Genomic DNA, 27,207 nt, shown 5'->3' with positions numbered 1-27,207 from the left:
ATACAGCTGGTTTAAGCCCTTTTCTCTGTTAGAGTCCAATTGTCCAACCAGAGTCGCGCTCTTCGTTACCTCCTGAAGCACAGCGCTGCTGTAATGGCGCTAGTGGTGAAGTGATGCCACTGACATGAGAACAGAACATGTCAGCGGGGTTGACTTCCAGCTATGCCTCAGTAGCACAAGTTGGGAACAGTTTAGGTAAAGCCATTTGCGTAGAGCTTTTGGGAGAGATGCGTGTATTTGTGTCTTCTCTTGGGGGCTGCGCAGTGGAAGTGATCGGTTGTGATGGTCTTCAGATGTGGTATGTTTTACATGATTCTTTCAGCACAATGTTTCCTCATTAATACTTTCATCCACTTCGAGATTACAATAGTCAGTCAGTTTGAAGTACTTGGTGTAGTTGTAATGTGGCTCAAGGAACTGTGAACTAGTGAAACCACTTCAAGTAGTTCTATGGTCAACAGATCTGCACCAGAGATGGTTCCTCAAACATGGCGACTGCATAGAGTTCAGGGGAGCCTGGACTGCCTCTGTGTGCATTCACATCCCGTTCCCCCATATACAATATTGAGCAAAGCAATATGGAAGGAGGCTGTCATGCAGACTTAGCATCCTTAAAATGAATACTGAATTAGAATATTGGTGATGGGAGGCAAAGGCTGGTTAATGACAAAGATCTCCAGATACTCTGGCATTTTGTGTGTGATTTGAACTCATATTTTCACTTTTGAGTATATACATAGGCGTGTCTATTTTTCCGTAATATAAAGAGGCAATATCATCAACAGTGTCCGTGAGCAAAGGGGCGTAGCACAGGCCCCTAAATCCCCAGCGATGCAGGCGGGCGGACCTTCAGGGGCGCCCCAATACTTCAGGGCCCCCCGTTAAACCCAAGGCTAATGAATCTGTAAATTATGGGAGACGCAGGAGCACCTCATTACATTCTACTGAGGGGGGCCCATTATTTTGCGTTACACCACTCTAGGGCCTGCAACACCTTTTGACAGTCTTGGTTTTTTAGCGTGTGTGCACACATTGTGGTACTTGTATAGTCTCGGTAGGTCCCAGGATTTGCTAGTTAACTGTAGTCCAACAGATGCACTAAGTGAGGATTGTATGCAGCGGTGGAAGTACATTAACAAGCTTTGCAAATGCAATAGGTCTCGCATTTGTTGGAGATGAGTAATTGGCATTACAAATGCCAAGGTTTTAAGGTCGAGCCTGGGCAGCACATGTGCTGCTCTGTAACATATTTTATTGGAGTATAGCATGGAAGCTCCGCCAATATTTGTCATTGGCTTGTGTCATTGTCCTAAGTAATGCTGGCTTCTGATTTGTTAATAGGCTTGTTAGTCCCTCCTTAGTACCACCTTGTCTTAATTTGTAATCTCCCATGAGGACTGGCCCTTTTACTTTGGTTGTCTTTTTTAGTCTGTAAGCGCTATTTTCTTTAATGAGTTTCTCCTACTGTAGGCACAAACATGCTTTCCTGCAGCATATGCGCTTTCACTTTCTGAGCAGCCCTGGACAATGGTGGCCGCTTCTTTGAATATGTCTTGCATTTACAAAAGTTTGAGCTATTTAAATTGTAAATGATAGTGCCTTTTATTTATGTGTTAATCAGCAAAACAGATCAATAAAAGGCATTGTCATTTATAATGCCAATAGCTTAAACTCTCGCAAATGCGAGACCTATTGCATTGCAAATGCTTGTTACTGTTTCTTAACGCCAGGTAAAACCAGTCAATAAGGAACAGTAAAACCATTATAGAGACTCCAGTGACTGGGAAAAAAATATATAATGCTCCTATGGGGAGGGGAGCATTATGTTTTTTTCTGGACAAAAAGCAAATTCTTCTTTCAGGATTTTCTTTTTGTAAAGAAAACAATTACTCTGTGGTACAGGGCTGAGTCCTGCTGACACAGCCCTGTAGCACAGAGGTATATGCATTGCCAGAAACTGCTGTTTCCGTGGATCCTGGTAACATTTTTTATAAATGACCGCCTGCTTGGCAGACATTTATAAATTGGGCAGGCCGTTCCACCACGTGGACGGAGTACATTACTCTGTCCCCATGGCGGAACTGCAGGTGGTCCGCCCTAATATAAATGAGGCCCAGAGAGAGAGAGAAGGAGAAACCCTACAGACATATTGGGCCTGATTCTCAAAGGGCGCCCGCACAGGTGGCCGAGATCCTGCAGTCGTGATGAGAGACCCGCACTCGTGGCGGGGGCCTCGCAATGGCTAAATGCAGCATGGAGATCCCACCATGACTGTGGGCCTGGAAAAGGTTGGTGGCGTGCTAAGAGTGTGGGGGACATATCTCCAAAGGTCTACTTTTTCCACAATGGTTCAGGTCAGGAAGCTTGAATATCTCCACCGCAGGGAGTGGAACTGGGAAGATCCATATTATAATTAGAAAACAGATTAGAAGGAGGAGGTTACATGTATTTTAATCTGGGGTGACAGCCAACCTTCTAAGAGTCTCTCTTCCTTGTAGACTGAGAGTGACAGCATATGTCATCCAGCTTGTGAGAGTTGAGTTGCATCTTTTGTTTCCCAGGTGGGTGTCATTTTCTTTTGTCTACCATAACCAATTACGTCACTCATGCTGCCGGCTGTGAGGTATGGGGAAAACTCGACTGTGGGCAGAGGTATCCAGCGAAGGGGCACCTAAATGACAGTCGGACAGTGTTCGTTATTTGAACTCGTGTTCCAAAAAAGCATCTTCCGTGGGCACTTTAAAGCACTGGTTTAGAATGTTTCTGGCATTTGCAAGAATGGATGCGCAAAAAACCCGCACCAGTTCATACTCTCGCCAATGTAATTTCAAATGAACCCTGGCAGCTCCGAAATCTTTGACAAAAAATGTATTAATTTATTTTTGTACTTTTCTAGAACACCCTTGAGTGCATCAGTGTTGTACAACATGTACAACGAAAACAATTGACAACATATGGCAAAGGTTTCAAGGCTGAATGAAAAATAGTAAGTGCTATTTCAAATTATTGAAAAAAATGCCATTGAGGAAAAAAAGATATTTCCATAAAATAGCCTATCAATGAACAATTACAGATGTCCTCAAAATGAATTGTTGTGACAGATCACGCCATCTGCTTGAATCCACGGGTCCAAGTCATCACAATTCCCATAAAGTTGGGGATTGGGGGAGGGAGTCACTGGGAGCAGCAGGCATGGCTGGATTTGAGCTGATGGCTGCGGGTGGGGCTCACTGGCACTCATTTTTTTGTGGACCAGCACTTATTTTTCCTCATCAGACTTTGACCCAGCACAAGAGGGAGAAAATCTCACGAGGGGAAAGAAGGCAGTGGAAGATGGAAAAAATGTGACAAAGGGAGAAAGCAGGACCCTGCAAAAGTGAGATAAAGAGACAGGTAGTGTCTGGTGGCAGGGCCGAACTGGATGTAGTGCGCACTGGGCATTTCCCCGGTGGGCCAGAGGGTGGGGGCCAGTTTTGTGGCTGTGGGGGCCGGTTTTGTCACTGAGGGCTGGCTTTTGCCACCCCTGTTGTTGAGTGGAATTGCCAGGGCTGGTTTCTCTTCCCAGTCCGGCCCTGTCTGGTGGTACACTAAAGAGCCATGAGTTGGATTCAAGACTATGCAGCTTTAGTATTTGGCATGTCAACATTCAATAGCACCAGCCACAGGCTTCTTAGCAAAGGTTTAGGTACCAGCACTTATCTTTTTTACAGATGGAGTGCTGGCAGCAGGCTATCTGTGAAATAGACAAAGAGGAAATGACGTGGGTCTGGTGAACAATAAGCATGACAAGGGCTAGGCTGGACCCAACATGTTCAGGAGAAGAAATGAATCCTATCAAGATGGAGGACAGGTGCTAGGGAAGAAAAGAAACCTCACTGACTTGATACTGTTTCCTAGGAGATTTGGTTTGGGCGAGGCCATGAGGTTAAAGATGGAGCTGAAAATAGGCGAAGGGGCATAGGAACTCCTTGCTAATAAGGTACACTCTCCTAAAAGGAAGGAAAAGGTTGGGGGTTTAGGAGAACCCTGTCAGCAAAGTAACACATATGGGCCTAAGTGTAAAACATTTTTGCCCAGATCCAAAGTCTGCAGTCCTATAGCATTAAAGGGGTTTAGTTCCTAATTGAATACCCATGTATGAATGATGTCAGAACCACTTTTAAGGTCTGCTGTAGGCAGCTTTAACTATCTGGAAGGGCTTGTGTAATCAGTTCTTCAAAAGGTCCTATAGGGAGGACAGAGAGAAACTGGTATCTGGGTCTTCACCTTTCAGCCCTTGGCTTTCATGGGTTTTCATTGTTTGCCATTGCTATGATCGTCTGTTCATCGAGGAAAAAGGCATTTCACAGACGGTAATATTGTCCTTTTTTGTTCTCCCACTATGTTTTGGAGATTGTGCTAGGTGGTCCTTTTGCTAAACTACGATGCCAGATGACCTGTAGCTTCTATGTTCTATGATGTTTTTACTTTGCTGACACACCAACAGTTTAATTGCTAATTTATAGCTTTTTGGTTTAGGAAGTTGTGGCTGTTTGACTACACTAGCATTTTCATAAACACACAGTGCTATTGACTAACCGCCCTTGTGTTTTCAAAATGTGCAGTCAAAATAACATGTAGATGGATTTACAGGCTTTTTTTGTTCACAAAATAAAGACGTCTCTTCACATAGACTTTTAAATATACCACTAAAATAGCGAGCCCACGGCAAAAGAATCTACTAATATTTTGTTGTGTATGTCTTTTAATTTTACCACTTACAAAGCAATTTTAATTTTCTACCTCCTTTTTGTAACATTTGAGCATGCAGCTTCACTCTACTAATGCAGTCTGTTCAGCACAGGGTCCCAACTTCCAGTTTCATATTGTTGTGGATGTTGCTTATGTATGGGATTTTCTTTCTAGGATAGCTCGGAGTAAAAAAAAAAAAGTTGTTTAACTATAACGACATAGTTCTTTTAAAATAAAAAACATATTTAGTGTCTTTACCAATGCTTGTTGAAAAGTGATTTAGCACAGGTGGGTAAAAACAGTCTAGCAGCAAAAGAAAGATTATTATTAGGTGTAAAAATTATATTAATGAATAAGGACATGGTATCTTTCAAACACAATTTAAGCCTGTGGTGCCCGTTTCCATTTTAATGTATACGAAGGTGAAATTCAAAATATTTTTGTATGTTACACATTGGGGTATCAACTGGAATAATGATAATTTTTCACCCAAAAAATTAGAAGACCTTTTCAAATTCCAGTTTTACTCCCTGAATTTTGTTGTGTGAACTTGCTCCAACTAAAGCTCTGTGAATTCATTTACAAGAAATCAGAGCTGATCAGAAATTATTTTGGGATTGGTCAAACCACTTGTTCCTTCAGCAAAATAAGCCTACTTAGCATTAGGTGATAGACTGTGGAGCGGGGCACGTGAGAAGAAACAAAATATTTGATTGTATCCTACAACTCGAACCTCACACTTGCACAAATAAACACCATGATATGGTGGGAGCAGGTACTGGTGGTCTTTCTTGAAACCCACCCCATTTCCCATCTTTCTAAACCTACCTTAAAGAAGAAAGGCACTTCAGTGATCACAGTGTCTTCTGACTGTCGTTCGGAGTGTCTAGTTTGCTTTGGAAATGAGTCAACTTGGCAAGTATACATCACCAGTGGGAGCTTGAGATAGTAACCAAAGTGGCCATGTCTGTTTACATTGTATAATACTAAATCAGATGTATGTGAAGGCTGGAAAATTGTGTTAGTAATAGCACTGCTCTATAATTGATTGATCGCAATTGCAAATTGTGATCATCAATACTTCCTAGAGTTAGAAGAGGCTCAAAGATGCACATGTTTCATGACCTCGTATGTCTGGAGAGTACTAGTTCTTGGTATAAGAAAGTCACAGGGACCCACGCCTTTATGATTTGCCTCCCCGGTGGATTGGGGACACATTTTTATGCACACTTGTAAAACACCTTCATAAGTGGCACACATGATGCTGAGGGGAAGCTTGGGGAATATTTTCCCATATCATCTGGCAACATCTGAGCAGTACCACAGCTTTTCTGAATGTTAGGGATCTTTCCGTTGTTTCTTGGGGACACCTTGATGTAGTAGACCCCTGAAGGAAGTTGGAAGTTTTTGGGTATAATTTCAACAGTGGCCCAGCCCACATAACTTGATTGGTTTATTGCAACTTGGCAAAGGTTGTTGAAGTTCACTTGGTTGCAGTTCTGACCTCTATATAAAGTAAAGGTGGGTGGCAACTATGAAGTGAAGCACATTTTCAGTACTGCTGAGGGTAATATATGTCGCAGTGAGTAATGGACACGTGGCACATGTGAGAGGTCTTGAAGGTTTTAGCCACTGATGCTTTATGTTGCCTTTAGAGCATTTCTGAAATATCTGCCCTCTACTAATGTCCTCTGATCTATGAGCAATGAAAACATCTAGTATTGTAGTGCCCGTCAAAGCTCTGGTTGCCATCAGCAAAGATGATCACCCCAATCACAAATCAATGAGGTCAGAGGGAAATTAGGTTAAAAATGTTGAGAGGAGCTCAGCTGTAGCACACATCAGGACGGTATCTGTTTGGAATAGGAGTCAATACTTCTATATATCTCCAGGTTGATTCATGCCCTTGTGGGAAACCCAGTGATTAAATGAATCCTAAAACAAAAAGTATTGTTGTTAAGAAGTCATCTGGGACTTTCTAAAAAGACACTTTAAACATGAGAGAAGCAAGTTAGTGGAAAACGCACTGACCATATAAAGTGGTAGAATTGATGGAGTCTTTTCAGCTTAACCAACTGTGCCATTTTCCTTTCTCTTGGAAGATGCTCATAGAGTTTGGAACTATAAGACAGGAATAAAGAGATAGGGTAATGCCTCCATCAAGTATTATCTGGGAGCTCCCAAAATATTCACCAATGAATGGGTGATGCCACCCAGTAGACAAAAGCATGTGCTCCTGGCCAAGGTAAAGATAGATCAGATTAATTTGCATTGATGCAGTCACCAGAAATGACCTGCGTTTTGTATCATAAGGTTGCAACAGGGACAAATGTGAGTATGTAGCTGGGAAACCTCAGCACGGCCCATTGGGACTCAATTCTTATTATTTGTTTTTGTGTCTGCAATCCACTGGGAAAAGGCTGAGGCGTTGGTGTACACGCCAAGGCCGTCCGTGCTGCAGCCCATGTTCCAGCTTAGTATTCCTACGAGCTTTGTTAACCCACCGATGGTGCATACCAATGGGCCGCCGGTGTCCCCCTAATGAAAAGAAAAGAAAAGGACCAGATTGGCTTGGGTTTCAGATTACAACTTTTCAATACAGAGAGCATTGTTCTTCTAGATTTATTTTCAACATTTTGTTTTGATGTTTGGAACACATATATTACTCATATCACCGTTATACTACTGAATAACATGCATAAACCCATCACCTGAGGAGGAAGAAGAATCGTCATACCAGGCATCAGGCTCATAAGTGAATGCACCCATCAGCACAGTCCGTTGAACAAGCAATTTATGAATAACCAACTCTCAACCCATAACTCATCCGCCACCTCTTCGATAGGTCCACATGCAAGCATTTCAATAGAGCCATACGAAGGGAGGCAGTGTTACCTCCCATTCACAGCCCCTGTAGGGGTAGTGAACGCCATGTACAGGCGCCCGACGTGGAGGCCCATGGGGGGGTTTAGGTGTCATCCGCCCTGCGAGGGTCTGGAACCGATACTATCAGAGCCCTCGACATCTGCATGCAATTCCTCCACTAACGCATCCAATGCATGTTCCACCTCCATTTGGCATTGGCGTCTCTTAGCCTCACAGAGAAGATTAGCTCCCTCATAATCAGCCCACTTCTGCAATTCCCCCTTCCATCTAGCTACCTGGGGGCCTTTTGTGTGTTTCCAGTGGATAGTGATCTGTTGTTTCGCCAATATGAGCACAAGATCCATGGACTTAGTAGTGACTTTATTTTTGCGGGCCTTGGGAACAAATTCAGGAGTTAGGGCACTGGTTCTACGGGGAGGGTTCAATCTTTAATCTCTGATATCAATGCCACCACCTCCCTCCAGACTTCCCCTAGGGGAGGGCAACCCCATACCATATTTTATGTATCATGTCTAGGTTCAACAGTTGTCACCTAGGACAATGCGAGGCCGCTCCAGGATAGTACCTGTTGATTCTGTCATGCGTTAGGTAGGCCCTGTGCAAGCAATAATAGTTCACCAATTTAAACCACGCCTTCCTGGAGACCTGGGGCATTCCTTCCTGTATCCTACCCCAAATGGCATCTGTGATAAGATTGGTTTGTATCAGTCACCCAAGTAGCTGTAAATGTGGTAAGGGAGGTGTGTGTGTCTGCCCGCAGGCTGGTATAGAGGGTTGTGACAGCCCTGTGCCTACCAAAGGTTGTGCAGAGTCACGGGTTCCTCCTGACCCTACCACCATTGCAGGAGTGCAGCCAGTGCACGATACAACAGAAAGTGACCCCGACATATCATACCCCAGGTGCAGGTCCTTGAAGGGACGCAGGGTCCCACCATCGTAAAGATCCCTGACAGTCAGCAGGCATTGATCCACCCACATCCCCAGTCTAGTGCCAGCACCTTCCGGCAAATGGCCTGTGAGCCAGCTAATGGACACCGCTGGGGCGTTTGGAACAGCCACTCCTGCCCTCTATAAATATCGCACCCAGAATTATCTGGCCACCTCCTGCAGAGCACTAGGCTCCACTCTGAGTCCTCGAGGCTCCAGTATGAACTGTTGCAACCAGGGCAGCAGGGGTATGCCACCCTTCCCATGTGGTCCACCCCTCAATGCTGTGTCCAGCCATCTGGCTACCCATTGCCTCTGGGTCGCTATGTAATAAGCCTCAAAAAATGGGGCCGCCAGCCTACCATCTTGCCCTGTAATTTCACTAGGGCTCCCCAAATTAGATCCACCACCAGATAATGTATTTCCCTGAACTTTGAGCGAGAGACTACCACTGGGAACATGGACAAATAGTTCAAAAAGTAGGGCAGGGCAACCATCTTGGCGATCGTGATGCAGCCTGCCACCGATGTAGGGCGAGTCGTCCAGAGTCTAATTGAGCCACATAACGCCAATATACCCATGCCCAGATTACGTTCTAACTATTGTTCTTCTAGATATGCCATATTTGCAGACTGCTTGGCGTATTCATTGATGCTGCTGTATTAGGGGGCAGATTTACTAACATTTTACCCTGGGTTTATTTTCACAAAAGTGATGCAACCCAGGGCAAAATGTTTATTTAGAATGTACTGTCCAGTGCAAAACTTGATTTACGTTGGAAAGATTTGTGAAAGTAATGTAAAGCATCACCATAGGTCAAGTGGGGGTTCATGGTCATTCACGTGCAACAACCAATGGTTTTGACGCAAAGTCAGATCTATTAACAATAGTAGATAGTGCTTTGCACCAAAAAATAATACCTGTTTGAGGTAGGTGTTAAATAGGAGAAAGGTTTATATTTCTCCAAACTTTTTCAACTTTCATGTGTGCTGCACAAATCCGAAGTGGTAAAGTTTGTCCAGGCATAGGCATATGCAGCGTTCAAGTAAAAATCCTATGCTAGACATGATGCAGATACCTTTGCACCATAGTGCGTGCAAGAGTGTGTGTGTGGCACTCAACAGATTGCTTGTATACCAGCGTAAGGGAAATAGCAGGACAGCACCACATCTTAGTAGATATGTGAAATAATAATGAAGTCCATGGCCGAGGTGTAGTTTCAAGTAGATTTATTAAGTTGTAATCACAAGTTGTGTAGATCCTGTACAACAGCCCCACCAGGAGCGGCCTCCCTGCTGCTCAGCCCATCTTCAACTGTCAGCACTCACACCAGGCACCCAAAAATTCCAAACATGTCCATCACACCAACATTCCACATAGAACACTCACACTGGCTTAGCAGCTAGGAACCAGGTAACATAGGAACAGCATTAACACAATAGCAAGATACCACAATATGGCACTGTCCTGAGCTCCCCCTCTCACGCAACGCAGGGTCTTGCATCAACTTCAATTGCAGCACATCACTGAATGAGGTTTCAGTAAATATACCCCTAGACCTTGAACAATCACTCATTTTTAGGTCTCGTCTATGCAGCACGCATGTGCTACGTAGGAGGAGACCTTTAGAAATCGATTCAGTTTTTCAGGCAAAAACGTGCACGCATTGCATTGCTTTGAATGGCAACGCGTGCACGTTTGGCAATTCCCTTGCGGGAGCGAGCTTTGAAACTATCTGTTTGTAATTAACAGATGGTGCCCCCCTGCTCGCTGCCGCAAGGGAAACAGGCGCAGGCCCCCTCCTCTCTCCCCTCCCCCTGCTGCCTCCTCCTCTTTTTTTTTTTTTACACTTTCAGCGCGAGGCGCGCGCGCTTGTTTAATCTCTGCCATTGTTTCCCTTCTCGGTCATTCTCGCTCCTCATGTTTTTTTTAATAATCTGATTCATTCTCTTTTAAGATAAAAAAAATCCCATTCTTTCACTCCGACATGCATTTAATGTTAATTTATTTCAAGTTTCCTTCTTTTTGCTGCTCCCGGTTTGCTTCCTGTGCAGCTGTGGCTCTGCGATTAAAGAAATGTCAGTTTATTTATAGCCTGAGTTCGTTTGGTGGTATCCCGTGAAATCGTGTATCCCCCGCACTCAGCCCGCGCAGAGATCGACTGCTTCTGTCTTAACCTGCCCGGGCTGAGTTTATTCTCCGAACACAGCTGAAGAGCAGGGGATACATGATCCCAAGGGGATACCAGATATTTCACAACACCGGCTCCCTTCGGATGGCCTTGGACAGCAGCCAAAACTACATGCCAGAATGTCAGTCTTGAAGAGCCTGTGACGGGAGAGTAATCATCGCTCTATGCTCCACCCCGGGCCCTACTCTGAGCTGCCCATCTCACCTCTACCACCAAACCCATCTAGAATTTTAAGCGGCTCCAAAAGCCTACAACCCATCCTGTCCTCCCTTGAACGAAACATGCCGTAACCCAACAGGTCCTTTAATAATACTAAGACATCTCCGGTAAATCTCCAACCTGCCCTAGTCAGCCCTGTCCCAAGTGGGCGGCTCGAACAAAGGCACACGCGTACCCCTAAGCCAATCAACACTTTCCTCCTGCTCATTTTGCACATTATGATTGGCTGAGGGTCCTCCAATGCTCCAATCATATGTCACCTTAAACATTAGTAGTTCCTCTAGTTTCAAGACGGCTCTCGCAATCTGTTCAAAAGCGAGATTGGTTGGTAGGCGACCCGGAAGCGGTAAACTAGCATGCAAATGATCTATTAAATGATCAGCAACGGATGACGGACACTGGGCTGCATTCATAGACTATCAGTGTAAGTATCACGCTGGTGGTAACCTTAATGACTACTAATTAGCATAACGTTAACACCAGGGGAAATTACATGACATCCGTTGTGACTCATTTAATTATATAATAAGTGTCATCAGTCAGTCAAAAGGTCTTTATTTCGATTTACATCATAAAAGACATGTTATACATATAAAACACAATCCATAATAAATTGTCCTAGTTGTCCATAAAATCCATAAATAAATTACATACTAAAAACAAGATAAAAATGTATTAAATACAATACAACGACTTACGACTGGTACAATCAGTAGCCACTAAAAAGATAAGTATAATAAACAATATGCTAAACCACTAGCAACATTAGGGTGCCGATCAGGATCCTGGAAAAACCGGGTACAAACTGTCGGTCGGAGCGTTTTCTCCGTCCGACTCGTACCCGGTCGTAAAACTTCACAAACATGCAAGTACGATTCGCATGGAAACACCATTTCCGTACGAGTCGTACAAAACACCAACCGACGAAAATATACATACAAATGTGATCCGGGAAAGCGCCGACGTGACGTCGGGACGCTTTCAGGCAGCGTTTCATGAACCAGGAAGTACGATTCGAACCGACAGCAGTCTGGACGGCAATATTTTTACGGAACCCAAAAAGTGTCGGAAAAGCGAAGTACGCCGCGATGCGAGTGGAATTGGGGGCCCGGTACGCGCTGAACCCCCCCCAGCCCCTGTGAGTACGCGCCAAACACCCCCCCAGCCCCCGTGAGTATGCGCCGAACACCCCCCCCAGCCCCCGTATGTACACGCCGAACCCCCCGTGTATGTACACCCGTGTACGTACGAGTCGAACCCCTCGTGTATGTACACCCCCACCCGTGTATGTACACCCGTGTACGTACGAGTCGAACCCCCCGTGTATGTACACCCATGTACGTACGAGTCGAACCCCCCCGTGTATGTACACCCGTGTACGTACGAGTCGAACCCCCCCGTGTATGTACACCCGTGTACGTACGAGTCGAACCCCCCGTGTATGTACACCCCCACCCGTGTATGTACACCCGTGTACGTACGAGTTGAACCCCCCCGTGTATGTACACCCGTGTACGTACGAGTCGAACCCCCCCGTGTATGTACACCCGTGTACGTATGAGTCGTACCCCAACTTCGCGCTGGGGGTACGCACCGTACATACACGGGTGGGGGTACGACTTGTATGTACACGGGTGTACATACACGGGGGGTTCGGCATGTACTCACGGGGGCTGGGGGGGTTGGATGCGTACGTACACGGGGGCTGGGGGGGTTTGGCGCGTACGTACACGGGGGCTGGGGGGGTTCGGCGCGTACATACACGGGGGCTGGGGGGTTCGGCGCGTACGTACACGGGGGCTGGGGGGGTTCGGCACGTACGTACACGGGGGCTGGGGGGGTTCGGCGCGTATGCGGGAACATGTCTCCATGGTTGCTATGGGCGTTCGGTGCGTATGGTGTTTTTTCCATACGGTTGTGTCATCGGACGCACGGGATGGATCGTACTTGCGCGGTCGGACTTCACTTTTCACGTTTGTACGGTAAATCGTCCGGGGACGTGTCGGACACCTTTTCCGACCCGAGGACGTGTGGGGAATTATTCCCAATGCGATTCGTATGGACTTTTTCCCATGCGAATCGTACTTGGCAGTTTGTACGGCACTTGTACGATTCGTACGGTAAAAAGACCGGATACGAGTCGTACGGGGAATTTTTTTACAGGATCGTAATCGGCACCTAGGTGTACTACTGGATTAGGGACTCAATTCCGGGTCCGAATTGACCAAGCCCAACTGACAAATTTAGATACCCCTATGACAATATACTTAGTCGTGTCAGATTTTAGGATTCTACTGGCAACCTGAGCTGATCTTGTTCCCGGTGAACGGCATACAGGCTTTAGCCATACACGTCTAGGTTGAGTGTACATTGGGCAGCAAAGAAGGAAGTGATCAGCAGTTTCTACCTCCTCCACACAAAAGGGACATTTATCATTGCCACATAAATACCATGAACTCGTTACCCCACGAACAGGGAGAGAGCCAACTCTTAACTGATTATACAATTTACGATCAAATGGCTTTGTTATAATGTCCCAGTATTCATCGTAAGTGGGGGCGTCCTTGATAACAAGGAATAGTGCTGTCATGGAGCCACCCAAAACAGCTGCTAATCTCTTTTCCTTAATCCTACTCCAATAGATTGCTTTAAAAAACTTCTTTGAGGTGAAAACAGCAGTAACAGGATCAGCCCATAAGGACCCCAGCCCCATATCGATCAGGGAAGCTTTTATTGCTGATAACCAAGGAATCCCGGACGAACCCCATAGCCCTTTTACTTCCAGGAGTGCCTCGGCATACATAGACAGTTCCGGTGTCGTCCACAGGCGCCGCCAAAACGCAAGTGGTCTATACCGTACCATGTCCTCCACCGGGTTACAGCCTAGGTCATACAATAGGGGAATACGAGGAGTTGATTGCGGTAACCCTATTGCTGACCTAAGAAATTTGTTCTGTGCAACCTTAAGTTTGGACATATCACTAAAGCCCCACAACTCCGTCCCATACATAATGGCTGGAAGAATTTTGGAACCATAGATTTTAATCAGTGGAGCCAATGGTTTTGTTAGCGAATTTCTATGTTCCTTCAGCAGAGCTCCGCCAAGTTGGGCATTCTTAAGGGTAAGGACGTCTATCTGGGGTTTCCAACTCAAATTTTCACGAAATGGGACTCCCAAATAAATAAAAACAGCGGTCTGGTCAAGAATAACCCCACCCATTTTAACCCTTGATTTAACTGATCTTGGACCACGGAGGACCATAAATTTGGTCTTCCCTACGTTAACTTCCAGCTCATGATCGCGGCAGAAAAGCTCAAAGCGAGACAGTGCAAGCTGTAACCCCTGTCTCGTCTTAGAAATTAAGAGCGTATCGTCCACGAACATTAGCAGGGGGACTTTCTTGCCAGCAAGGGAAGGTGCATCAGTAGGGAAATTAGTAAAATAGTTCATAACCCCATTAATGAACAGGGAAAACAAGGTGGGAGCCAAAACACACCCTTGTCTAACCCCTTTAGAAATCTCAAAGCTATCCGTCACCTCCCCGGGTTTACCCCATCGAACTTTAGCATATGTATGTTCATGCAATTTAATAAGAAGAGCCACCAGCTCTTTAGGCATGCCCATCCCCAATAAAACATCCCATAACTTAGTCCTTGGAACAAGATCAAATGCGGACCTTAGGTCCACAAAGGCAGCAAAAAGCATGCCACCCCCAAGGAAAACCTCTTTCCAATACAGGAGCATAACCCTAAACGCTTGGTCTAGGGTTCCAATATGCGACCGAAAACCCACCTGGGGTGGTGTTAATATGTCGAAATCGGCCATCCAGCCCTGTATACGACCCAGAAGTAGACGGGCAACAATCTTTTGTACCGCATCTATAAGGCTAATTGGACGATAATTGGCCGGGGCAGAGCGATCGCCCTTCTTATAGATTGGCAATATCTCTGCCCCTAACCAAGAATCGGGAACTGATGCTCCATTAGTGAGGGCATTGGCTAGCATGTTCAGATATGGGACCCATAGGTCTTGCTCATGTTTAAATAGGTCTGCAGGGATAAAATCGGGACCCGGTGCTTTGCCACACGGAATAGCCTTTAAAATGGACTTCACCTCACAAGGAACAAATACCAAGGGTTCCTTACACATAAGAGACAGAGTCACACCTGTGGTCCTACTCTTAAGTTTGAACTGGTTTTCAAAATACGAAACCCACTGCTGTGGCTCTACGTGGGTGGTAGATACCATATCATGTGGGTGGTTACCACACTTAAGTGTTATCTGAATCTCATGGCATTCTGTGAACTTGTACCAATCGTCCATTAGTTTCTATTTGATGCCATAATAGCATAGGAAAGAATGCATGCCCATGTCAGTAGTGGAATGAGCCTGCCCCCTATCAACGCTTATGTCATATGGTTTGTGCGTCTTGTCCCTGAATTCGTGATGAAATGGTGAGTGTTATGTTCTGTAGCTGATGGGCTCCCTCTATCACCACGCACCGGGGCTTCAAGAGCATACGTCAGGTAATGGGGCACAGCTCGAGACCCTCAGAGTCTGCCGGTGTGGTCTTCAGTGCTCCACGCAATATATCAAAGCTATTTACCGCCCAGAAGCGGTAAAGCTTGCGCTGTGCGCTATACCAAGTCCCTGCACCCGCACTGTGCCTACGGTATCTTACTTCTAACCACACCAAATAAGGCCAGGGACCTGCTTGAGATGTAGTCAGGGTATGGGAGCCTCCTCGGAATGCCCCGCTCTCTCCCGCCCTCTTGCCACTCCTCCCCAGTCCCTGCGCTCTCCCTGGCACGCTAGTGCTGGAACCGCCTAAGAGAGGTAGTTAACAGTCTGGTGTCTCCTCAGCCCTGCCACGCCGTGTACTCCCTCTGGAACCCACACTGCAGGTGACCTCAAAGCACCCCGGAGCATCCCTTGCGCACCCCGGTGTCCCTATCAACACTCCTCATACTAGAGCCTGCCTGAGCGCCTCACTGTCTCGCGCTTCCACAGCACCGTCCCCGCACAACACCCTGCCTGCTTCCTCCGTGGTGACTACCCCCACCTCAGTACTGAGTGCTCTACTGTAGCTGAACCCAGTCAGCATCCGTGCATACCCCTCTGCCCCTCCCCTCCCGCCTGCAGTTGGGTAGTTGGAAGGTACACAGCCGGCCCGGCCCTGATTGGCAGGAAGAGGCGGGGTCTCAGGCTGGATGACTTCATTCTTAGAGGCATTCCCGCCCTCTTCCTCTCCCTAAAACACCATCCTCCTCCCGGGTAGTGATTCATCCCTGAGCCAGCTCTGCAGCCACCGGAGGTCTGGTAGGACGCTTAACCCTTCAAGTCGAGGGTCCAAGGAACCAGTTGTGCCTAATCTGACTTCCATCGCTTTTCTTTTAACTTCTGTCCTTACTTTCAATGCATTCTTTCATTTAACGTAATCCCTTTATTTGATCCACCCTTTTACCTTTCTCTCCTTTCCATTATTTCCATCACGGAATTTTTATGGTTTGCTTTTCTTTTTAAGAGTACTTTTATTTATGCACTTGTCTCCCTTTCTGAATTTATTCCAATCATGCTCCTTTTCCCCAATTGTATTCCTTTTTAGGTCTCTGCTACAGTCAGCTGTCTGCCATTGAAAATCTGATGTGGAAAGTACCAAAACTTTTAGTGAGCTAAGTGTCAGTGCATTGCTTACTATTAGATAGTTTTTTTTATCAATCTTAGCACTTAACAGTTTTTATTATTACTTTTCAACATAATGCACAGCAGCCACAATGCTCTACAACATAGCCAAACGTTCTGGCTAAACACATAAGGTTCCAAAGGTGAGACCTATTGGCTATGCCAATGCTTGTTTGGCTAAAAGGAATGAGGCCTAAACATTCCACAGCTGAAGCAAAACACTTTGCATGTGTAAACATCTAGCTGTGCAAAGTATCAGCAATACAAACCTTCTCCATCTATGCTCCTAGGATCTGGAGTAACACCACCATCAATGGGAAAGTGCCTGTCAATTCAGAAAGAAGTTGAAGACACACCTCTTTGGAGAATACCACCTCTCTACAAGATAAGATTCACCACCACCTGCACATCCTGCCTAACTGTAGAGGGTCCTGAATTATTACTCTATGCTTCCACCCTTGTTCAACTCTCTGTTGCTTTCTGGCTTGGTTCATGTTCTACAAAGGTTTGTACATACATATATGCACACATCATTAAATCCATATCAATTAGTGTTGGCGGAACAACCTTTGATGGTTTTCTAGGAAGGATGAAATGTGCTTATGCCACCTCACCCAAGGATAGAGACATACCGAAGTACACTCTCCTAGTGATATTAAATTTCATATTTCTACAGGCTAAGCAACTTCTTCTTATAGAAAACGTTTAATACAAAACAAACCATCATACAGTAACACACCCCAAGCAAATCAGAAGATAACCACACAAGCAGCCAAGTCAGTCAACAGCCATAAACAAAAAACAAGTTACCCAATGTTTGACCCTTGGCAATTGCCCTATTGCCCTTTGATATGCCTCGTGGAAAGAGTAGTACCGAAGACCGTTGTCAGAATGTCGTCTTACACAACCTCCTACAGTTACAGAAACACCACCCTCTGCCACTTATGTGGATGGAATTTTAACCAGAGATGTGTCCATTCTCAGATTCTCCAACCACCTCATTTTAGTTGACACTGATGTCTATTTTAAACTCCATGTCGCCCAATTCTTTTTGTTTTGACTAAAGAATCCTAGTAAATTCCATTTTTCTCAGAATGAAGCACAAACATTTCAGAAAGTGTGTGACTATAAAATCTCAGCATTTTCCATTATATACAGAGGTGGTCAATCCAGCACCCCCCCCCCCCCCACACACACATAGAGCCAGACTAGAGCAGATCAAAGGTTCTAGTTCAGCGCGAAAATCCAAAGCGCAAATCAAGCCATCAAAAGATTTAGCTGGTAAATCACTCAAAAAAATCTTGTATTAATATTGTTGGACTTGGCCCTTTTTGGCAGGTTCACCCCTGAACTTTTTGCCTTAAGCTCTGACATGGTGGTAGTGGTTTTAGGCCTCTGGGCACTTTAGCACTGTGACCCAGTGTAAAGTGTGTGCGCTCTCGGAGTGCATGTGGTGAGATTGGCCTGCCCTCCCATAGGAATGCATGGAGGATATGTGTGTCCATGGTAATTCTTGATGTGAGTGGAGTGCAGGGCCGAGTTTAGTATGTGCGAACTCGTGACAATAAATGCTGTTCAATGGTGTGCGCAGATTTATGGTGACTTGTGGAGAAGTGCCACTTCTAGAAGTTGGCATTTCTGTGTTCTGTGTGTCTGCCTGCCTGATGTGCAATGCATGTCTGGCTTGTGATTGACAGGAGCTGAGAGGGCTGGGGAATTCCAGGAGCCAGGGTGAGTCTCCCCGGTGGTGAATGGAGAGATCTGCATGTAGATGGGAGGGAGGAGTTGCACCTGGGACCTGAACAGGGCTGGGCCTTCCCTCCACAATGCTGGCTCCACCTCCTGTGGTGCGTCTGATGTCACAGGCCTGTCCTGTGAATAGAGAGGGGAGCTGAGCAAAACAAAGTGCTCCTGAACCAGTTGTATCTGGTTCTCCCCTTGCCCTACAGTTGAAGAACAAAGGAAAGTGCTGTATAAAAGAAGGGGCTGTGACCCCATGAAGATGTTCTTGTTTTTTGACTTGAAACTACCAGGGGCGTGCTGCTGCTGGGGGCCCAGGGGAAGGCTTGCCTCCCTGGGCCCTGCCCTGCCCCTGGATGCCTGGAGGACTTTCCTTTGCTGGGAGCTGTTTTGCTCCATCTTTGATGACTGGAGGACTTTTTGGGACCCTTCTGCTTGCCTTTATGTCTGCAGGGCTTTGTGCAGCGTCCTGCGCCCTGTGCACGCTTTATTCTGCATCTTCCTCCAAGGAAAGGGAGAGCGTGGGCTTAGCAGCGCGGAGCTGCTGCTCGAGGGAATCTCGTGAGGGGATTCTCCCACTTTTTAATTATTTAAAATTGCGGGAGCCTACTCCGCCTTATGGTGCTTTGATCGGCAGGTGCCCATCCCGCTTTTGTGCCGCTTATACTGTTGCTTTGATGCGGGTGCCAACCCCGCTTTGTATTTTTGATTCGGAGGGAGCCTACCCCTCATTGCCACTTATTTGCTCTGCGGGTGCCCACCCCGCATTTTGGTGGCCTTTCTTGCTTATTTTTGCAGAGACATCCATCTGATTCGCCGTAGCCCACCCAGCATGGCCGCAGTTTATATTATATTACGGGAGCCCACCCCGCATTTCTAAATCTGCTCGCAGGAGCGGGCTGCCGCTGCCACGAGTGACCCGAAGTGAGACGGGGCGGGGCCTGCGCCCAGAGCACGTCCGGAGCCTTGTGGGCTCCCGGTCGAAGTCCTGGTCCCGAGAGAGGGGACCGGGCGAAGCAAAAGGAGACTGCCGAAGTCTCAGGACCCAGCGGAGGCCCGCAGAGAGTAGCAGAGCTCGCCCGAAGTCCTACCTGAGGCCCGGTGAGTGGGGCCGATGGGGAGGCAGCCTTGGTAGAAGTCGGGAGTTCCCGTGGGGGGGGGGAGCTCCCTGTGCACATCGTGGTGCCTTGTGAGGCACAACGCCGGATTTATTCCCTGAGCGGGCCCGCCGTTGCGGGCCGCTCCAACGTTGTGGGCATATTTTGATTAAGGGCCCCAGTGGGGGTCCCAACGGCCAGTGGTGCCCATGCTGCCACGTGTGAGGGGCATGCTTATTTTGAGAGCCTGTGCGTGGATCCAACCTGGGGGCAAAGTCATTTAAACGCCCTTTTTGCCGCTATACTCACAGCTGCCCCGCTAGTCAGTGGGCAGCTGCAACGACGGTGCCATAATGGTTAGAGAGCCCCAGAGTGCCAGGGCCGCTTGCTCCTTTCCCAGCTGCCCTGCGAGAGCACAGACAGCTGTAACGTTCTGCACCGAAGTAGTCTATAGTCCCTAGAGAGGGACAGAAGAGGCACAGTGAGTGCCCGGCCTTTTTATTGTTGTTCACAGCTGCCCAGCAAGTAGTGGGCAGCTGCATCGTTTAGGTCTGCGCAGATTGCGCACCCTTGACTTTCGCTGCATATGCAGCAGCTCAGACTCTGTGGACATAGGGCATTTGAGCCTCTTTGGGATGGCCAGTTGGCCAGGGGGACTGCTAGAATTGTAGGGCGCCAGGCCCTAATGTGAGTGTGGTGCTAGGAAATGTTATTCATTTAGTATGATTTACACACCCTGTGTTATACCTCTAAATGTGTTTTATGATCATGAGGTTGTTTTGCATATCCTGGTTTATGCTAGTGAGATTATGTTCCACTGTGTGATTTACGCCCCTAATGTAGTTATGCTTAGCAGGTTAGGGTCTAATGTGTTTAGATTTGTGAGAGAATTGCATAATGTGTTTATGCTGATGAGATTTGCGTACAATGCGTTTGGCGCCTAATGTGATACTGTGCATAATGTGGTTTATGTTACAGGCCAATGCTAAGTACAGTGGTTACCAGTAGTTACTGGTTGTGTTCTCTGTTTATGATAAGTTCTACAGTTACTAAGTTCACTTTGTGATGGTACTGACAGTGGCCCAGTTGGCCCTGTCAGGTCTAAATAATCCCTTGTAAATATTGCCCAGTGCCAGTTGGCCCCATGTATAATATGTACTTACTATTCTAATGTGTTATGATAACACAAATGCTATTTTTATATATAACCTTGTGTGGAGTTCCTTTTTTAGTGTGCCTGGGATGTTGTTGCTGTGTGCGTGAGCAAATGCTTTACACATTGCCTCCGGGATAAGCCTGGACTGCTCGTGCCAAGCTACCAAGGGGGTTAGCAGGGGTTATCTTTGGCGGTTTAGTTCCTTTTCCCTGACTAGAATGGTGGTTTCTGCCTGGCTTTGGCGCAATCCTTAGCCAAACAGAAATCCCATTTCTAACAAATATGATTAAAAAAAACACCACTTTTTTAAATTAAAGAAATAAGTTTCAATTTAATACGTTAGATTACATGACTGAATTGAGGGCCACATATTGAAAGCGAAAGTTTAAAAACAAAACTCCATTAGAGAAGCAAGTGGGGTGCCTATCTCTATTTTGGGTTACACAGTCTCTATGGGAGAAGAGAAGAGGCGAGTCAGAGCCCACCACTATACAATTTTGGCTCAAGTGAATAAACCTGAATATATCTAATGTACACATGGTATATAGTCATAAAACATTTAAAAGTGTAATTTGATTTTCAGATATTGAAATCCATTTGTTAAGTTGTGAGAATTCTGGTAAAAGCCTGCTCACTCAGCGGTCAATCACCCGCACCAGCGAATGTTTACCTGAAACCCTGTGTGCACCTCACCTTGCAGGCCCCGGGGCTTGTGCTGCTGTTGCTGCACAACATATCCGACTGAATAAAGGCAATGTTCGGCAGGTACCGTGTTTGGAAAATCTGGTTGCACGTATCGGGTTTAAGGAGCGAGACCCTTGTCACTTGCACTTGGGAAGCTGGAAACTGCTCCACTCCTACCAGAGAAAAAAAAAAGATGGCGTCAGAGCTTCCCACAAGTTTGTATCCATGTTTGAGAGGCACAAAGGAGGAGGAAGAATTTCCGTTGGTGATTAGGTTAGAAAAGAACGCTGACCGAGCATAAAATAGCATTGAGAATTAGGTTTACAAAATGTGCAGGACAACATTTTTATAGGGATGGTAATCCGAAACTCACAGAGAGGAGGAACACACAATCCACATGGACTTCGGGAAATGCTGAAATTCGTACTGGGAGCAGGTGTGTCGTGTCTGTTGCCTGTCCCATGTATCAACCCACCTCCCCTATATTGAAAACCACCTCCCAAAAAGAGATCTCGCCTGGCATAAATATTGTATCCTAAATATCGTTCACAAAAATATCATCACAAAAGGGTACATAATTTCTTTTAACGACATTGGGGTAATATTTTTTTTAAGACTATTTAAGACACAATATTTATTTCCGACGATATTCTGACAATGATATTTTGGTACCACACCTGTGATCTAGATAGTAAACAAATTTAAAATTTGTATAGGTTTTTAATAGAGTAGAATTTGTATTCAAAGTAATCAAAATGGGGGCAATCTACCAGGAGCCAAGAAAGCACACACTTGTATATTCTTTGTTTATTTTGACTTTAATCAACACTGTACGTGTTTTTGGTGTGCATGTGTTATTAATAAATGTAAATATGTATGTCTTTTCGGTTCAGACACCATACAAGGGTGAAAAAATATACCAAACTACCGTTATCAGAAGATCGCCTGATAAATATTCAGTGGTGTAGCAAGGAGGGGCAGTCTGCCCCGGGCGGCACGAAGTAAAGGGGTGGCAGCCTTCTCTCCCGCCCCCCACCATTACCTTCGGCCGTCGCTGGGCAGCAAGAACAGGAATCGCCAGCAGCCCCCTTAGCTCTTCATGCAGACGCGGGCGGCAAACTCAGGGGCCGCCATGGGCGGAAAAAGTAGGGTGACCAGATTCCCAAAACAAGCATTGGCATAGCCAATAGGTCTCGCCTTTGGGACCTTATAAGTGTTTAGCTATGCAACAGTTGCATAACTAAATACTTATAAGGTCCCAAAAGCGAGACCTATTGGCTATGCAAAGCGGCCGTGTGGCAGCGAAAGTGAAAGTGATCGCGATCTCGATCAAACATCAAAGCGTCCGTGCGGCTGCCAAAGTGAAAGTGATCGCGGTAAAGCGCGGCGCGCGTGCCCACGCACATGCACTGTAGCTCTAGGCTGGCCTGGTAGCACTTTTTGGAGCCCTCTCAATAAGTCTCTCCAGACAAGCGCATGCGCTGGGTCAGGCGAGACCTAACAAAAAACTGGGACAGGTCATAAACATAGAAGTAGGACTACAGTTTACATTGGTGTGCCGCTGGATCTTGGGGCAGGCAGTGACTCCTGACTCCATTGAACAGGGTCATGCTGGCGGTTCGGACACGCTGTTGCCACAATGGCTGGCATAGTGACATTCTTGCTGCGTTTTAGATAGAGAAGGGAAATCCCAAGAGAAAATGACTCTTTTTAAAGGATTTCCCTTCCCACAACACCTTCATCTGGAGTGATATCCAGATGCGCACATCTTTTTAACACCAGTGCCCACTCAGCCAGTACTAAAAAACCGGGACATTTCTGTGCTCATCCCATCCGCTATCTAAAAACCGGGACATTTATTCAGTTTGCAGGAAAGTGTCGGGACACTTCATGAAAAACCCGGACCGTCCGGGGAAAACCGGGACGTCTGGTCACCCTAGGAAAAAGGTGTTGCTACACCAGTGTAAATATTGCGTTCTAAATACGGTTTACAATGATATCACTCCATTGGAGTCAATAGAAAACAGAAAATTTCCATCAAAGAAGAGGATGTGAAGGATATTTAGGACACAATATTTATGTCATCAAATCGTCAACCTGACTGTGGTGCCAAGTATCGACACTCCTTTCCTACAGAAAAGCTTAATGAAAGGACACTTCAATACTTGGAGCTGCTAAGTAAAATACATACCATCAAATAAATAACTAATACAACTACAGTGCAGTACAATGTCAACTGCAACTTAAAGGTGCCGATCACGATCCGGCAAAAAATATCCCCGTGCGACTCGTATCGGGTCTTTTTACCGTACGAATCGTACAAGTGCCGTACGAACTGGCAATCACGATTCGCATGGTAAAAAGTCCATACGAACCGCACTGGGAATCAGTCCCCACACGTCCTCGGGTCGGAAAATGTGTCCGACACGTCCTCGGACGATTTACCTTACAAACGTGAAAAGCCAAGTCCGACCGAGGAATCACGATCCATCCCGTGCGTCCGAGCGTACAACCGTATGGAAAAAAACACCGTCCGCACCGAACATCCATAGCAACCATGGAGACATGTGCCCGCATACGCGCCCAACACTCCCCCCAGCCCCCGTACGTCCGACACGTACCCCCCGTGTATGTATACCCCCACCCGTCTAGGTACACCCCAGTACGTTCCAGTCGAACCCCCACCCCAGTACGTGTCATAGCCCCGTCTACCTACACCCCAGTACATTCCAGTCGTACCCCCACCCCAGTACGTGTCGTACCACCGTCAATGTACACCCCCCCACCCCTGTATGTGTCGTACCACCGTCAATGTACACCCCCCCACCCCTGTACGTGTCGTACCACCGTCAATGTACACCCCCCCACCCCAGTACGTGTCGTACCACCGTCAATGTACACCCCCCCCCCTGTACGTGTCGTACCACCTTGTACCTACACCCCAGTACGTTCGAGCCCCACCCCCACCCCAGTACGTGTCATATCCCCCGTCTACCGACACCCCAGTACGTTCCAGTCGTACACCCACCCCAGTACGTGTCGTACCCCCCGTGTACCCCCACCCCAGTACGTTCCAGTCGTACCCCCACCCCAGTACGTGTCATAGCCCCGTCTACCTACACCCCAGTACATTCCAGTCGTACCCCCACCCCAGTACTTGTTGTACCACCGTCAATGTACACCCCCCCACCCCTGTACGTGTCGTACCGCCGTCAATGTACACCCCCCCACCCCAGTACGTGTCGTACCACCGTCAATGTACACCCCCCCACCCCTGTACGTGTCGTACCACCGTCAATGTACACCCCCCCACCCCAGTACGTGTCGTACCACCGTCAATGTACACCCCCCCACCCCAGTACGTGTCGTACCACCGTCAATGTACACCCCCCCACCCCTGTACGTGTCGTACCACCGTGTACCTACACCCCAGTACGTTCGAGCCCCACCCCCACCCCAGTACGTGTCATATCCCCCGTCTACCGACACCCCAGTACGTTCCAGTCGTACACCCACCCCAGTACGTGTCGTGCCCCCCGTGTACCCCCACCCCAGTACGTTCCAGTCGTACCCCCACCCCAGTACGTGTCATATCCCCCGTCTACCGATACCCCAGTACGTTCGAGTCGTACCCCCACCCCAGTACGTGTCATATCCCCCGTCCACCGACACCCCAGTACGTTCCAGTCGTACCCCCACCCCAGTACGTGTCGTACCCCCCGTGTACCTACACCCCAGTAGTTCCTGGCGCACCCCCAACACAACCACCTAAGTACGGAGCGCACCCCATGCCCCAACATCACAACCGCATGTACGAGTCGTACAAAGCCACACACAAGGACATCATCGTACAACCAAATGGCCCATGTACACACCGTACACATGCTCAAAACGCACGTACACAACCAGGACAAAACAAAACAACACAAGAATACACCATTCGAAAGGCACAAAGCCACTAAACATGGCCAACAACCACTAAAATAACACAATCACTGACCTGCAACTGCCCAAAACAAACAGAGGCCCAATACACCACCACTCCTTATAACACACCCACCCAAACTTCAAACACTGCCACACCCACCCATGGACCAATAAAAAGGGCCCACACACACAAACCATGAGCCTTTGCAACAGACTCACTGCTGCCAGACACCACAGAACCAGACTACAAGCTACACCACACCTTACACTTGCACACCTTTACACGACCACCCTCACAAACACCCTCTCATCACATTCACACACACACACAACCATCCACACACACCCCCAACATCCACACACCCCCCACACCCACACCATCCCCACCCACACCCCTCACCATGCCCACTACCAAGAATCCAAAGTTCAGTCACCGAGAGTTGGAGGTCCTTGTTGATCAAATCCTCAGAGTCGAGCCACAGATCTTTGGAACATTGGTCAGAAGCACCAGCCTGGCAGCCAAAACAGCCATGTGGCAGACCATCGTCGATGCTGTGAATGCCGTTGCAGACACCAGGAGGACCAAGCAGGATTGCCAGAACAGGTGGTACGATCTGCGGAGGAGGGTCAGAGCCAAGAGGCAGGAGGAACACGACCAGGCCAACGCCACCGGAGGAGGGCCCTCCCGCAGACCCGTACAGTACCATCCCTGGGAGGAGAGGGTGATGGCCATACTGCCGGTGGAGGCAGTTGAAGGATTAGAAGGACTCCGAGACCCGGGTGAGTACACAAACAACGCACCTCACATGGGGGGAACTGCAACCACAACCAAAATTACTAACAGGCACGCAACCACCACAAGCCATCGCATGACTCAACCACACTCCATGAGCAGGCACATGCCACTGCTGCCACCATGCCCCATGCACCCAGCTGGACAATGTCAAGTCACAGGCCACAGAAGACAACAACACATGACACGGTAACCCGGATGGCTGGAGGCTGGGCACCAAAAATCACATAGTGCGACTCCAAAGCAGACAACAATGCCCTCTGCCCATATGGCCTAGGTCACAGCCAGACAAACAGTGTGTCCCAACACAGGAATGACTTGCCAGCAAATGGCGGACGCCTTGCATCAACACATGGGGGTGAAGGCACTGGTTTGCACATGACGGCAGCTAATGAACAGCCAACATTGTGAAAGAGTGGCAGCACACACCACCACAGCAGCAGCGCACAGACACACATCACACCAAATGGGTGCCTGGAGATCAGAAACAAACTCACATCAACAAGCCAAGGGCCACTCAAAGATCTGCTAACAGTCTGTGCCCAGGAAGCTGGGCCGAGGTGACAGAGGGGGACACACAGAGGGAGGGAAAGGGGGACACAGAGGGAGGGAGAGGGGGACAGAGAGGGAGGGAGAGGGGGACAGAGAAGGAGGGAGACACAGGGAGAGCAAATCAGTCCTTTGGTGTGTGGGAATGTCTGCTCGTAAGCAGGTGGACCGCGTGCATGTAGACAAGGGTGGCCAGTGCAAGAACCCCCCCTCTTCATCAGGGCCAAACGCAGGGCCATGTCACAACCTGTACACGAGCACAAGGATAGCTACCTGCATCGTATAAGTGTGTGGATCCACTCCATGTGCACATGTACAGTGCTCCAAGGAAGGCGCAAATGCATGGCTCGCCACACCTGCCCACTCCACTGCTGACTGCAGTCACACTTGACGCAGCAAGTAAGACTGTGCCACACATAGTTAAAGGGGCCAAAGTGGTGCCCAAGGGACACACCCATGCACAAGTGCACTGTGAGTGGAATGCAAGACAGATCCTAATTCCAAGAGGAAATGTGCCAACTTTGAAACGGATGAAACATGGATGTTGCATGGACCAAATTTAACATTGTCTCTCTCACACACAGGGCAACGTCGTGCTGCACCCCCCAACACTGGGGGGGAACA

At 47.5% G+C, this 27,207-nt stretch overlaps 1 protein-coding gene across 1 annotated transcript in view; it reads right to left on the bottom strand.

Moving 5' to 3' along the window:
* Positions 1-4,726: 4,726 nt before the first annotated feature.
* The window catches only part of LOC146811697 (prostasin-like), a 58,976-nt gene continuing 36,495 nt past the window's right edge, over positions 4,727-27,207 (bottom strand). Inside the window, exons 4-5 of the mRNA XM_085618670.1 lie at positions 21,324-21,487; positions 4,727-7,269 (exon numbers count right to left, since the gene is read on the bottom strand). Coding sequence (XP_085474796.1) covers positions 7,105-7,269; positions 21,324-21,487 — 329 coding nt within the window. The 3' untranslated portion in view covers positions 4,727-7,104. The remainder of the gene's footprint in view (positions 7,270-21,323; positions 21,488-27,207) is intronic.

Source organism: Triturus cristatus, chromosome 7 (assembly GCF_964204655.1).
Source record: "Triturus cristatus chromosome 7, aTriCri1.1, whole genome shotgun sequence".
Lineage (NCBI taxonomy): Eukaryota > Metazoa > Chordata > Amphibia > Caudata > Salamandridae > Triturus > Triturus cristatus.
The sequence above is the reverse complement of the archived record's forward strand: the minus strand, read 5'-3'. Positions and strand labels throughout refer to the sequence as shown.